General features: G+C 29.5%; 1 protein-coding gene across 1 annotated transcript; it reads left to right on the forward strand.

Annotated features, from left to right (window-relative positions):
- Positions 1-2,914: 2,914 nt before the first annotated feature.
- LOC106679840 (transcriptional adapter 1) lies at positions 2,915-13,508 on the forward strand. The gene is made up of 7 exons (XM_014419207.2): positions 2,915-3,073; positions 3,203-3,239; positions 3,307-3,489; positions 6,842-7,033; positions 8,517-8,665; positions 10,323-10,488; positions 12,092-13,508. The coding sequence occupies exons 1-7, from the start codon at positions 2,988-2,990 to the stop codon at positions 12,182-12,184; spliced, it is 906 nt and encodes a 301-aa protein (XP_014274693.1). The 5' UTR covers positions 2,915-2,987; the 3' UTR covers positions 12,185-13,508.
- Positions 13,509-13,995: the final 487 nt, after the last annotated feature.

Raw genomic sequence — 13,995 nt, forward strand, 5'->3', positions numbered from 1 at the left:
GGTTTCTCAATGGTAGTAATGAAATTAACTGTTCCAAATGCAAGGTCATCTGTGTAAGGAGTGCTACACGCATTCCTTATCTAGCAATGCTATGCTAGATAACCAGAGATGTATTCCTTCCTGGAAACTGATTCCTGACTCAAACACTACAAACTACGGTCCATTAACAATATTGTCACTGATTATTTTATAAAATTGATCTTAAGGAAAAGAAATGACGGTTTACTTAAGATTTATATGAAATTACGACAATTGATGAAAGAGAGGAAATTTTCTTCAATTGGATCCTGATCATCTTTCATCTCGAAATTTTCCTTTGTGAGGGTACAAAGATGTGCATTTCAAGAACGGGGTGGGGAATGGCCAAAATTAGGTGAAAAAGGTTAAAAGTGTTATAACGAATTATTTGTTGCGTCTAAAATTTAAATTAGGTTTTGAACCAATACTCGAGAGTATTCTGAAATCATGGGGTATTTGTTTTTTAATTGCTTCAATGCAAAAGATTCTGGTACAACTGACAAGTAAAGTTTCAGCCACAGCTCTGTGGCAGAGCTAGGTAGTGACAAAACAAGCATTAAATATTTTATAACTAGATTTCAATAACTGATTAGAGTTTAACATGACTTATATAACGAGTCATACGATTATTGACAAGTTTTGTAGCATTATAGGATTTTCAAAGCTTTAGAATTTTTACTTTCACTTACTTATATGTGGGATATATAATAAGGGAAATTAATGCGATTCCGAATTCAGCTTTCGTGAAAACACGTTTTGAGTTACTCCAAATAACCAAGTCTCGCAATACACTGTGTGTGCGTGTGTACGCGTGCTTGTGCGTGAACGGCTTAGCTAAAAAAAAGTATACGAAACCGTAATTTAATATTTATGGAAGGTATATGCCTGGGATGTGACAGCAACTTTATTGGCAAAATCGACCGACCGGAAGTGCAACTTTATAGAATGGATTGTTTCCGATTCTCTCGAAAACTGCTACAACGATTTTGATTAAACTCGGAATCTCAATGAACAATTAAATGGTCTTAACTATCAGCTAGGTCTCATCATCATTTTAATAGCACATGACACGGCTTAAAAAAAGAATTTTTACAAAAGTTTTCTCTAAAGTACTTTTTATTTTTTAAAATAAACAGTTCATGTTATTATCAATACAAAACAATGGATAAATACAAAATGTAAAAGAATTTTATGAATAACTTAAGGAGAAAAAAAAAAAAAAGGAAAAATAGATACATCCGATTCAAACGAGAAAAGCCGAAATCACCCGATCTTTCCGCATTGCGTTACGGTTCGTTATCTTTTGCTAAACTGTTATATTCCTCGCAGGAACAAAACTTATAAGCGTTATTCCCACCTCAAGGAATCCTAAAATTCGAGAGAGAGAAATACTTTATTATTCTATGCTGCCTAAATACATCAGGTTGCTATCTCACACAGCATACTTATCAATCCGTAATCGGACATATATAAATTACACATACATGGTATAATCAGATATAAAGAGATTATAACAAAAGAAAGAAGAAAGTTTTTGTTCATAATTTTTGTCTTCCATGGGCTAAAGACTTTTTTTTGGAAAATCAGGAACATTCCGCTAATTTACGAAAAACTTGAGGATGTATTTAGGCTGGTTAATGAAAGTTGTTTTATTGTTGCTCTAATTTTTTTTTTGTATTATTGTACCTACAGAAGTTAATAAATGTTGACTTAAAGGAAAAAAGGTCACTAGAATAACTATTTTCGATTTATTTTTTTGTAGGTTTACTAAATTTTGCGAATGTCCAATCTAATTGGAATAAAAATAAATGTTTATTAAAACTTAATTAATGCCAGTTGAACTTTTAAATAAGAAAGAAGATGAAAGGTAGCAGCCAGGCAACGCTTTTCGGTTTTACTTCGCACTAATCCTCCATGGATGTAGGTACATTATTTTTTTTCTCAAAACCCCATGGGATGTTGTTTTAGGGGAATTGTGTGAGGTAATCTTTCCTTTACATGATGCATTTGAAGTAAGTTTAGAATTGGGATTTTTTTTTGGGTGGGGAGAAGAATTTAGGAAATAAAAGAAGGTGAGGTCATCGAAATGGTGAAAAGTTAAGATGTAGTTTATTGCAGTGAACTAAAATGGTTGTTTTCTTAAAACGTTCAACGAGGCAGTAATATATGTTTAACTTTAAGCAACAATGCTCAATAGTTCTGTTGTTCTATAACAAATATCTTGTATTGGAACAGTCGGCATAGAAATAAGAATGAATCCAAGATAACTGTTAGATAGTTCCAAGAATGTTAAGATTACTGCGTACCTAATTACTTAACTTATTCATTTACAATTTTTCAAAAGTCAGAAGCTGGTAAATCATCCGACTGAAGAAGTACACTGTTCGTTAAAAGTTCGATTCTTTTTCTTACATTCACGATAGACTTTTTAAAATATTTATCTTATTTCTTGGTATATAAATGGAAACACAACCGAGAAAAAATGAGAAAGTTAACAAGAGGTCAGGGTGATTTCTCCACCTCTTTCGCCCATTTAACTAATTTCGAGCAAATTCGGACCTGAACGAAGTATTTATGTAATGCGTGAAAATAGCAGAATTACTTACATAATACATAGATAGATACAGAATACATAGATAATTTCAAATCTCAATTCTATGTTATAAATTATTTACCTAATTTATGCTGGAAAAACTTTGATTTTTCTTATTAGTCAAATTTGTCATGTCAGTATCAAAGCAATGACACTAATATTGCAAATATATCATAAAATGGATTAACTAATAATTTATTGGTTAAAATTGGGAAATATTTAGCATTCAGAACAATTATTTTAAGATTAAAATCTTAAAAATGTAAAGCTTATACTTGAAAGCTTGCAAGATGATAACCCAACTACAAACCACTAAACCAGCTGTTTGGGGGAGGTTATATTTTTGTGTGTCACACCGGTTGATATTATCCTAAACATGTCTGAACTCATAGGGGAGATGGACGACGTTATAAAAGTACTTCTTTTAAAACTGATGGAATCCCTTGAGGATAAGTACGAAGAGTAAGTTTTGTGTTTTATTGGCATCAATTATGTTACTTCATCAGTCAGTTTTGAAACCAACTGAATCAATGAATAGAATTAGGCCATTTACATCATTATTGTTTTTCATTTTTTTTTTTTTTATTTTAGCTACCTGAGGTTGATAAGAAGTTGGTTCAGAATGAAAGTAAGTTTTGAATAAGAGGTGTGTTGTTTAGTGTTTTATTTTTTTATGACTGTTTTTGACATTACAGGACAACAGACCCCAGTTGGAAGCAGAGCTAAAGAATTTTCTGACTCCTCATCAAAATCATTTACATTCTCAACTTTTGATCCATCTACTTTACAAGTCAGCAGATATTCAACAAATTCCATCAGAGCCTTCTAGACCTAAAAGAGAACCCCGCAATATTCATAGATTTCAAGAAGGTTTTGAGGTATGCCTTACTTTATTTTCATTTAATTGAGAGAACTTGTTTTGTTAATCTAAATATGGGTGATTCTGTTCTATTTACATATTTAAGCAACTAATTTGATGTGAAAATCGACTGTGGAAAATTTTAATTTATATTCTTTCTTAGAATGGACCCTAATTCTTTAAACTAGTTTTAGAGATCAAGATCCATTTTTAAGAATAAATTAAAATTTGTATAGGAACATATCTCTGATTATAGTCCTAGCTGGCTGACGAAAGAACTACTCCAGTTAATTATTTTATTCAATATTAGTTAATTATTAGATGGTTTTATCTTAGAAAACAACAAATATATCAAACCTATTTAAATTTTAGAACAGATACATTGTTTCCACTCATAAAAAATTGAATGATAAAATTAAATTTTAATTGATCTACATTTTTTTTCCATATTTTTTACTATTACTATTTTGGTTTTACAAAAAAAAAAAAAAATACACATTTTTTTGTGTTTTTCATGTAGAATGAAAAAAAAAATAAAATGTGATTTTAATAAGCATAGCCACAAAAAGTAAAAGCAAATTTGTAGTCACATTAAGTAAAAGAGGTCAAAATAATTTTTAGTACAAAACTAGTTTATGTTTGTTTTTAGCATCTCGATTAGTTATCAAAGAATAAAAAAAAAAAAAACCTCAGAATTTTCCTCTTAACATTTGATCATATTTCAAAAAATCATGAAAGTCTTTCTTAGCTTAACTCAGTACATGGCAATAAGTTACTGATTCGTATTTCAAAAATGTTAACAACTTAACACATCGATAAAGGAAATTTTGCTTGATTGGTCAGTTACGAGGTTCTATTATATTTCTTTTTTCCTCCCCAGGGATCATTCCACTTTTCAGATTTTGAACACGTGTAAATAAAATTGGCTATGTAATTTTTCTCTTCAAAGAGTATAATAAAACTATACAAATAGAAATTAGGGTATAGAACCTTAATTATTACAAAAATAAAACCACATTACTGACATGAATAAAAATATGTTGCATCCACAATTACTGGTTGTTAGACGGTGAATGTCTGTGGGATGAATCATCTCAAAATCTTCTTCTGTTTCTCTCTTGTCATTGGATAAAGCCCCTTAAAAAATGTCCTAAATTTATCTTCAAAAGGATAGTGTGGATACTTTCTGTTTGCTGAGTTTGTGAAGTTTTGTAGTGAACTCTAATCTTCTATATATATAGAAGGGAATGGTTAGAAGCTTTGTCCCCAATAGTTGAATTACTAGACCGATTTATGTGCTGTTTTTTTTTTTTTTTTCAAAATGTTCCCTGTTACCATGGGAAGGTTTAAAGCTACTGAACTTCCTAATTTCTACTGTAGAAAAAATGTTATGAAAGAAATGAAACATTTTTGGTGCCTAGCTCAGAAAGTAGTTCTTGTAGTAACTGTAACTGTGAAGTTTTTTCACAGTTATTATATACCAATTAATTTGTCTCTTTCTGAAGAATAAGAAAAAAACATTACTGATTCCATTAAATGATATGTTTTCATAAACATAATTAGGCTTTCAGTAAAGTAGGTCAACAAAATTGTTTTTAGGAAAAAACAAATCATTCCGTTTTCAGTGTCATCTGAAACCCTTGACCGTTGTTCATATCTCTTCTGCATTTTATCCAATTTCTATTTTAATACAACCATTGGAAAGCTCAATGTCTGCTCTTTTAACTTACATTAACAAAATTTAAATTTAATATTGTGGCGAAATATTGGTTTCAAATAAAGAAAAACTTTTCAAACGTTTTATTTTATATCTCCGGTTCTAATTTCTTTAATTGGGTACCCTATGTGCCATTTGGTGTAGTTTATGGAGCCCTAAACCACCCTTTGCTTTCAAGCATATTGGATGAGTCATGTTGGTGTTTTAGGGCAAAAATTGTGTACAAAAAAATTTTATTTTTCATTATTTTCATAAATATGGTATTGAAGTGTTTCTTGAAGTGTTAATAACAAATTTGAACTTTTTCACTTCTAAAAAATCTTTTTCCACACTTAGATTGGTCAGCCTGTCTTAATTGTTTTAATATTTTTCTCATATTAAGGAACAATGAGGTTGCTATATAAGAACCATTCATATTTTATTTAGGATATATATGACAGTATGCTCGATAATATTTTTTGTTTTAATATGTTATTTGAGTGGTGATAAAATTTCTTTTAAAGATACAGCATATTGGACTTTTATTCTCATTAAAAAAAAATGTAGAATTTAGGTAGGTTTTCTTTGAATTTTGTTTATTTTTTATAAGAACTTGAAAGCTGTTCAGTGAATATTCTACATGATAATTTTAATGATAGCTGATTGTCTACATAGATCCTTATGGTACCAATATTAGTGTAATAAGAGGTGAAACAGATTTTGTATGACAGTTTTATGCAAAGTTTATATTGGCAGTAGATATTTTATTTGTCGATTTTTATTTATATTAATACAATATATTCTTATTATATAGTATTACCATATAGTTTAATTATATATTGCTATTTACCACTATAAACTCAATAAATATAATAAGCAATTAATTCAATCATTAATTCAGTACATAAATAAAAATAATGTATCATTAATTTTAAGTAAATATATTAATTTTTATGAAACGCTCAATTATGCTCAAATAATCTATATATATCCCTAAATCTAGCAATAGCCAAATATTGCTGGGTCTATTAGTTACTTGTAAAACTTAAAAATCATTAAAATGATTGATAGAAGTTTCTAGAAAATGAAGGTAGGAGATTTTTCACCTCCTTCCTACATTTTTGATTAAGTTAGGAAGTTTGAATATTTAAAACTGACCTGTTTACTTCCACATTTTGACCTTTTTTTCATACAATTATATTTATCAGTTGTTACTTTTATGTGTCTATGGCTTGATATTGAAAGGACCACTGATAAATATTTCGGTTAGTTTATACTTCTGATATAATTTGTTTTACTTATTTTCTCTCTCTATTTCTCTTACTCTTTTATGTGTATGTCTCCTGATCTTACCCCTAAAAATTATGAAAAAATTAAAATGAATATTTATTGTTTCTATGATTTAACAAAGTAGAAGAGAAGATAGTAAACATTATTAGTATTTATTTTCAACTTATGATTAATATTAATATTATTTTACTATGTATTTGTATCTTTGAGTACAAATAACTTTTTATCTGTTTAAATTTATATTGGTATAGTTTAAAGAATGTTTTACACAAAAACATTCTTATTACTATCAGATTATCTTATATCTCAAATATAAATTTGATACAATTTTAATATAAGAATACAAATGTTTTAAATATATTTTCATATTAGCATTTTTTTCTAGCCAATTGATCCTACATTTTATGTTGTGACTGAGCGGCAAGAGGTTAATGGAGAAGTGCCACCATTCATGATTCATGAGAGGTTATTGCCTGATCAGTCATCCACTTTAGCCAGGCTTATGTATAGTGCATGGGAATTGGGTCTTGAAGGATCTCAACCAAATGTTGCCGAGTTCCTTACCATTGCGACACAAGTAATTACTAGAATTTATTTATTACTTTTTCTTTTTTTTTTTAATTTAGTTTTTAAACACTGAGCACCAGTGTATTAAGCAATTGTTGCCACAAAAAAATTAATTTAATTGTTAGCAGGAGATGTATTCTGCTGTACATAACATTAAGTAGGGAACTGACTATTTGGGTGATTTGTGATTTTGATATCTAGTGATTCACTGATATCTATTTCACTTAACACTACTATAGTATTATGGCTTATTGAAAATATCTTAAAAACCTTTATTTTGACGTAAATACCGCATTTTTTGTATCTTTTACCAAGATAGTTAAGCTGTTTATGACAATTTTTACTTTGCACCATTACATAGTTACTTGTAGCCTGAACACGAGTGGCTACATAGGTCTTGTGGGTCGCCTAATGAATATATGGATTCTGCAAAGCGCTGTGAAAGATGCCAATGAAATTAGAAAATATACAGATGGAGCAAGATGATGTTTATCGAAATAGATTAATGTACTGTGAATTTATTGGCTTTATAAGTTTTATGAATAAATTATGAAGATAAGTTTTTGAATATATGAGGATGAATGCAATTACCATCTAAGTTATACATTTTAAAATTGAGGTAGAAATATAAAAACAGGTAGTACCCATGGATTTTTATGAAGTATCTTGAGATCTCACAGGATCTGTCTTTTAGGCCATGGCCACACCAGGAGTGATTAACTAGGAGACAATGTAGTGACAAGGTAAGTCGCCCAAGAGAACATAAAAAGTGGTGATCCCACAACTGGTTAGGTGTTGATAAACCAAGTTAGTCACTTACCACATGAATCTGTCTATTCTTTCATCTAGTGGCTAGCTGATTTGTGGATGATGTAGCTCTCATTTTAACTATCTCTAAGACCTTTATCCTGTGGGATCCTGAGGAGGCACTTCATAAAAACCCTAGAGTACTCTCTGTTTTTGTTCGTCCTCGATTTCAGAATGCAAAATATAGAAGGGAATTAATTGTGTTCATCTTTATGTATTCAAATTACTTCAGTTCCTTATTCTGCAACTTTTATAAAATTAATTAAATTCACCATTCTTAATCTAATTCGATTAACATCTTGAATCCAACATCTTGCTTCCTTGTATGTTGTCGATTCTCAACCTAGTATTTTCCTTGAGTATTATTTTCCAGGCTAATCCTGACCATGGCAACCTACGTATAGTCACTATGTCACTTGCAAGAGCAATGTGGTCACCAAGACTCCAAGCAACTAGGTAGTCACTAATCTAGAGGTAACTAAGTCAAGTCGAGAGTCTTCTAGTAACCCTGCTATAGCCTTAGCCTTTGTTTACTACTCTTTCGGTCATTTTTTACTCACGAAAAATTGTGAATCATTCGAAAATAGAGAATTAAAACTAAACTATTATATCTATTTATTAGATTTTATAGTATGAAAATGTATCTCAATTATTTGTATGATAAAAGTATTAATTTATTTTTTCAGCACTTTTTAAAGAACATTATAACTGCTGTCATCACACGGAAAAAAGGTTATAAATGCAGTCAAAATGGTTTTATTCATAGCCTTGGAACTGCTATGCCTAATCCATGGCTTCGAAATGTAAATAAGTACAGATCTGAACAATTTCGTAGGTAAGGGCTACAAACTTGTAACTATATTGTAAAGAACTTATATCTAGATTGTGTAATCTATTATTATTGTTTTTACTTGTCCTTCCTCTGTAGTCAAGAAAACTTTATCATTCTTACTTACAATTTGAAAATGGTTTGGTCTGCCTCTTTCGGCTTCCAAGATCGTTTGAATTTGGTTATTTTCCACAACTTATTTTATTACTTATTATTTTCCAATTAGTAGTGGAGAGTTGTGGTTACCAGGCATCAGTGTGAGTGGCATATACTACTATTTTATCCCAAAAAAATACAAATATGTACCTCTACTACCAATGAAGAGTGAGTAGTTTAGTACATTGTTTGGAAGAACTGTTTCTTGAACAGCATTTGTGCAAAGAGGTGATTTGTTCATGATCACTCTCAACTACCAATTTTATCCTAATTGTTGCTTAATTAGTACTGAGTGCTTAACAGTTTAGTTCCCAAAGCCAACTTTAAAAAAAAAAAAAAGAAAGAAAGTTTGTGAAATATTCAAAACTTCAGTAAAAATCCAAAATGTTTCATATTATGTATAAAACAATAAAATTCTGCAAAAATTGTTTACTTTATAATGTTAATACACGGAAAGCTTATTTTATCTTATTTTAATCAAATTAAACTTGCAATTTTCTCACATCTCACAATTAAAAAGTAAAAAAATAAAATTTAATGAAAAATTGCCACTAACCTCTAAAAGATCTGAAAGAATAATGAAGTGCTAGAGCTGGAGTGAGAATACAAATTGAAAACAGTAACAATGAATTTTTTTTTTACAACCATAAAGCTTATTTTGGCAATTTATTTTCATTGTTACTCAACACTGTTGATTAATTCTATTCCAAGATTATTTGTCATTTGTGTTTATTTCCTTTCTACATTGAATTGGGCTCTTCACGTGTTAAACAGTGCTTTGCTTTACTTAATATTTTTGTCTTATAAACTATAAATTTAATAAGGAAAAAATAGAAAAATTGATAAATATTGGCGTATATACTACATATACATATACTTATGTGTGCATAATATGGATAATTTCCTTCAACTATTTGATTTTATACGATTAAAATCAAAATCATCTAATTTAGGTTAAGGCTCGGCCACACAGAAGGCAATCTATTGTGGTGGGAAGCAAACCAGCAGTCCTCGTAGAGATCTGTGATAACGTGATGCCACACGGAACGTGATATCTTATGGTGTCAGTCCAGTCGGTCGCGATCCTTCTGCGTATTATGGGCCTTATTGATGAAGGTATTATTATTAGCTTTGCGAATGACAGCAAACAAAAAGAAAAGATGTTGGGTATCATTATTATATAAAATAATACATTAGATCAATACATAATTGTATTACTTATTTGTCAACTTGAATTCTTCTGCTATCTCATTCTGCGCTTCAGCCTTCTTTTTATAATGTTCGTGAGAAGTATCATACTGATAGGTGCATTCATGCTTGATCCCATTGAATACTTGCATTTGGTCCGTCATTTCAGACACAGTCTTAACCAGTAGGACAGTCTTCTTTTCTGGTAAAAAATGCAATGATGAGCAATATTTCTTATTTATGTTTCTTGTTTTATATTTTTTTAATAGTTATCTATGTATTAATAATTTTTTTAAAATCCATTCTCTCTGATGTTCAGCCTCAAGTTTGATGAAAGCTTAAATGTTATGAATGGTATCTTGAAGCCTGCAGAGCGCCCAACTAGAGAAGACTTGGAGCATGATGCTATTTTCAGGCTGTCTGCTAGCAGTGCTGAAGAGGAGACTGGCCCCATTTCACTATATGATCTCATTATCACCCTCCAGGTATTCATTTTACATGAAATTCATCATTTGTAACTAGCCTTGAAATATAATAAATATTTCAGTTAATTTTACACTTTTAATATAAGTGATATAATGGAAGAGCTTGGTCTTTCATTTATTTCTATTATTTATCTTTATTTCCAACTGAATATCAGGCCATCTTAGCCTGTTCTTTAGATAGAATTTCTTGTTTCTCATTCAATGAGCCCAATAATGTCGAAGTGACATTTATACAGATAGCTGTGGTTGAAGTTCAGCTGATATCCAGTTGTATGAACCGAACTAAATACATGAAGTAAACACTACTGTTTTTTATTGTGGCCTGTAGGCAAGAAAGGAAATGCAACTCTCATATGATTGAAAGTTAATGATATCACATACAGAATTAAAAACCCTCGGAGGTTACACATTTTATAATATTTTACTATTTATTAACATTTTTAGAATCTTAAAACAAAACTAATTTATTGATTTATGAAGTTATGTGGATGACTTATGGTAAAAAATTTTTTTTAGGGAACTAGTAAAATTGGTTTAATTTTAGTTTGATTTTTCAAGTGGTTAAACATTTATAAGTAGCATTCAATATAACCACAAACTGGCCAACTTATATTAGTGGATGTTATAAAGCATATTTGGATGGTTTACCATGAGTTTTAACTCAGATGGGTGTACCACATATTAAAGATGGAAGAGATCTTAACCTCAAAGGAGGTGCTCAGCAGTGGATCTAATGGGAAAAAAAATGGGAAGATCAAACATGAGATGAATAGATGAAGTTAGTGCCGATGCCAGAACTCTTGGAATATTAACTAAGCAGCCACTCAAGGGATGAAGAGTGGATGGTAATTCTTAGTAATGGATTGAAGTGCTCAGGATGTAGAAGGAATGACTGATACGGTCTAATTTGAGAAATATAAGAATGATAACCATATAGGTTAATTCATGTTAAACATTCCAATTATTTGTTAAGCTATATATCACAATATATTATCCTTTTTTTTCTTTTCAAAATAATCAAGTACTAAGTTTATTTATATTAATATTATTATTTAGATTTTAAAAGAAAATGTATTTGTAGTTTTCAAATTCTTTTTTGTTTACACTAATGGGTTAATTTTCTTTTTTTATGTTATATACCGTAAATGTTATATAGAAATCGAAGTAATACCATATGTAATTCTCTCATTAAAAAAAAAAAATGAAAAATATTCTGTATTTAGAGAATTTAAATTTAGTACATAATTCTTTTATATCGTAATACAATTAAATTAGTTACTTGAATGACCAGCAATTTTGGAACTGGGGTTTATGTTTATTTCTTAGCATATCACACTCTCCATATAGTTCAGTGCTGACTAAAGATATGTTTAATGTTAGCATGAATGAGATTTCTTGAAAACTTTAAGAACTTCCAACTAGGTGACTCTCACCATAGTTTCTTCAGTATGCTACAATATCATAAAACCTCTTGATTTTGAGGCATTAATTTGTTATTGTAATTTATTTAAATTACATTATCAAACCTCTTATTTTTTTACTGAAATTAAGATATAAGATCAAATTAGGATTATGTGATTATTAATTTATACTTTTGTTGCAGTTATATCCTAGTCTTGTTGCTTCAAACTTTGTCCGGATCACCAATACAGAGCGCATATATGCAAGACTTTGTCATCCAGTGATTGACGATTAATGATTGCTATGATACAATCTATGTATTTTTAAGATAGTATTGTTGTTAGGTTGTAGATATTATGTTATGCTCTATAAGCTATATATATTTTTTTTCTGAGATATATTAATGATGATGTTTTAGTATAGAATCAAGTACTTATCTTAATGCATTGATTACATCATTTGCCAATAATTAATGCTGATATAAAATAAATAACATAATTTTAGTTATGAACTTGACTGATATTTTTTAAAGTTTTGTTTTTTAGTGATGAAATCTTCCATATTGTTTTAATAGTTATTTAACTATAGTTTATAATTAGTGATATGTTTTTGGTAATGGTAGTTTAAATATTGTATGCTGTCTGTTGCCTCTTGGTTGAGTAACCCATGTTCAATTAACATTTAATAAGGTTATTTAATAATTTACAAAGGTTTGTTCGAACAATTAAAATTAATTATCCAAAGTATGGAAATATGTACATTTATATAATAATGTGAACCCATGAAGCGTCATGGGTTGAGTACTTTATAAAGAAGTATTGTTTTTTTAACAATGGTTGTACAAGGAGGTGATTTGTTCAAGATCACGCTCAGCTGCCTGACTTTTCCCCAATTAAGGGTACCCACTATGCTAGAGCTCACAGGATTGACTCATGCCTACAGTAATAGAGTAAACAATTAGCTGCTGTAGCCAGATTCTAACCCTGGTCCAGTAGTTAATAGCACAGCTCCTTACTCAATGAGCTGCCCTACTTCCTTACATTTATATACACCTGATATTTATTTATGTGTGTGAATTATTAAAATATACTGAATAAAAAAGAAAACTTTTTAGGCTTGAATCTGAATTATCTTGTTATAAGTACTGGTGTATCATTCTATAATGTCAATCTCTCATTCATCTCAGCCCAATGGTTAACACAAATATCTTATTTACTAATAACAAGGAGTTGAACTAAATCATAATGTAACAATCCATTTTCCATAGCAACTTCTTTGACTACAATTCAGCCAGTATGTATCTTAGGCTTAGCGATGTACACACTACCTAAATGATGTTGATTTAATCTCTTTCCTTACTCTTGTGAATAATTTTTATTTAAGAAGGTTTAAAATTTATTTTGACCACTTGATTATACAAATCCTTGTATCACAGTTTGTTATGTGAACAATGTGGTGGTGCTATTGTAGTCAATGGTTAATATATTTTATATTATTAAAATCGATTTGATTATAATTATAACCTTAGATATTATTGTGACATCACTTTTATGTACCAATTAACCACCCATGATTTATGTAAATGTTATTTCAATCAATATATTCTAAGGTGATTTATACATTTTTTTCTCATGTGTAATTATAATCATGTAAATTTTTTTTTTTATTTATCCAAAGATTCTTTTATTTTTCTGAAATATATAATTTTCTTTGTTCTTGGTTGTTTATTTATTTGTTATTATTATCAATAGACATTTGAGTCCTGGATACTTATACATTAGTAATGGAGATATTTTTGTCATTGCAATCAGGAAAGAAACTCCCAGTACACTATTATACCACTTTTATGTTAGCATTATACCATACATAATGATTTAATATTGTTGACTTTATGGTTCTTTCCTGACCACATCTCAACCATTTTCTTGTTTAAATAATATTATTTCAAAATTTTTTGAGACAAGGTAAATATTTATTAAATAAAACCAAAAATTGAATCCAATACTGTCTCAACACTTTATTTCTTACTAGTCCAACGTTTCGGCTATTCCAGCCATCTTCAAGGACATCTTCAATACAAATCTCCTCCTCACATTAATTCATAAT

The sequence above is a fragment of the Halyomorpha halys genome, unplaced genomic scaffold, assembly GCF_000696795.3.
Source record: "Halyomorpha halys isolate HHAL.00 unplaced genomic scaffold, Hhal_1.1 Scaffold223.1, whole genome shotgun sequence".
Taxonomy (NCBI): Eukaryota; Metazoa; Arthropoda; class Insecta; order Hemiptera; family Pentatomidae; genus Halyomorpha; species Halyomorpha halys.

Coding starts and splice junctions, on each gene's coding strand:
- LOC106679840 (XM_014419207.2), top strand. CDS start 2,988: ATGTCTGAACTCATAGGGGAGATGGACGACGTTATAAAAGTACTTCTT. Junction 3,074..3,202: donor CTTGAGGATAAGTACGAAGA/GTAAGTTTTGTG, acceptor TTTTTATTTTAG/CTACCTGAGGTTGATAAGAA. Junction 3,240..3,306: donor GAAGTTGGTTCAGAATGAAA/GTAAGTTTTGAA, acceptor TTGACATTACAG/GACAACAGACCCCAGTTGGA.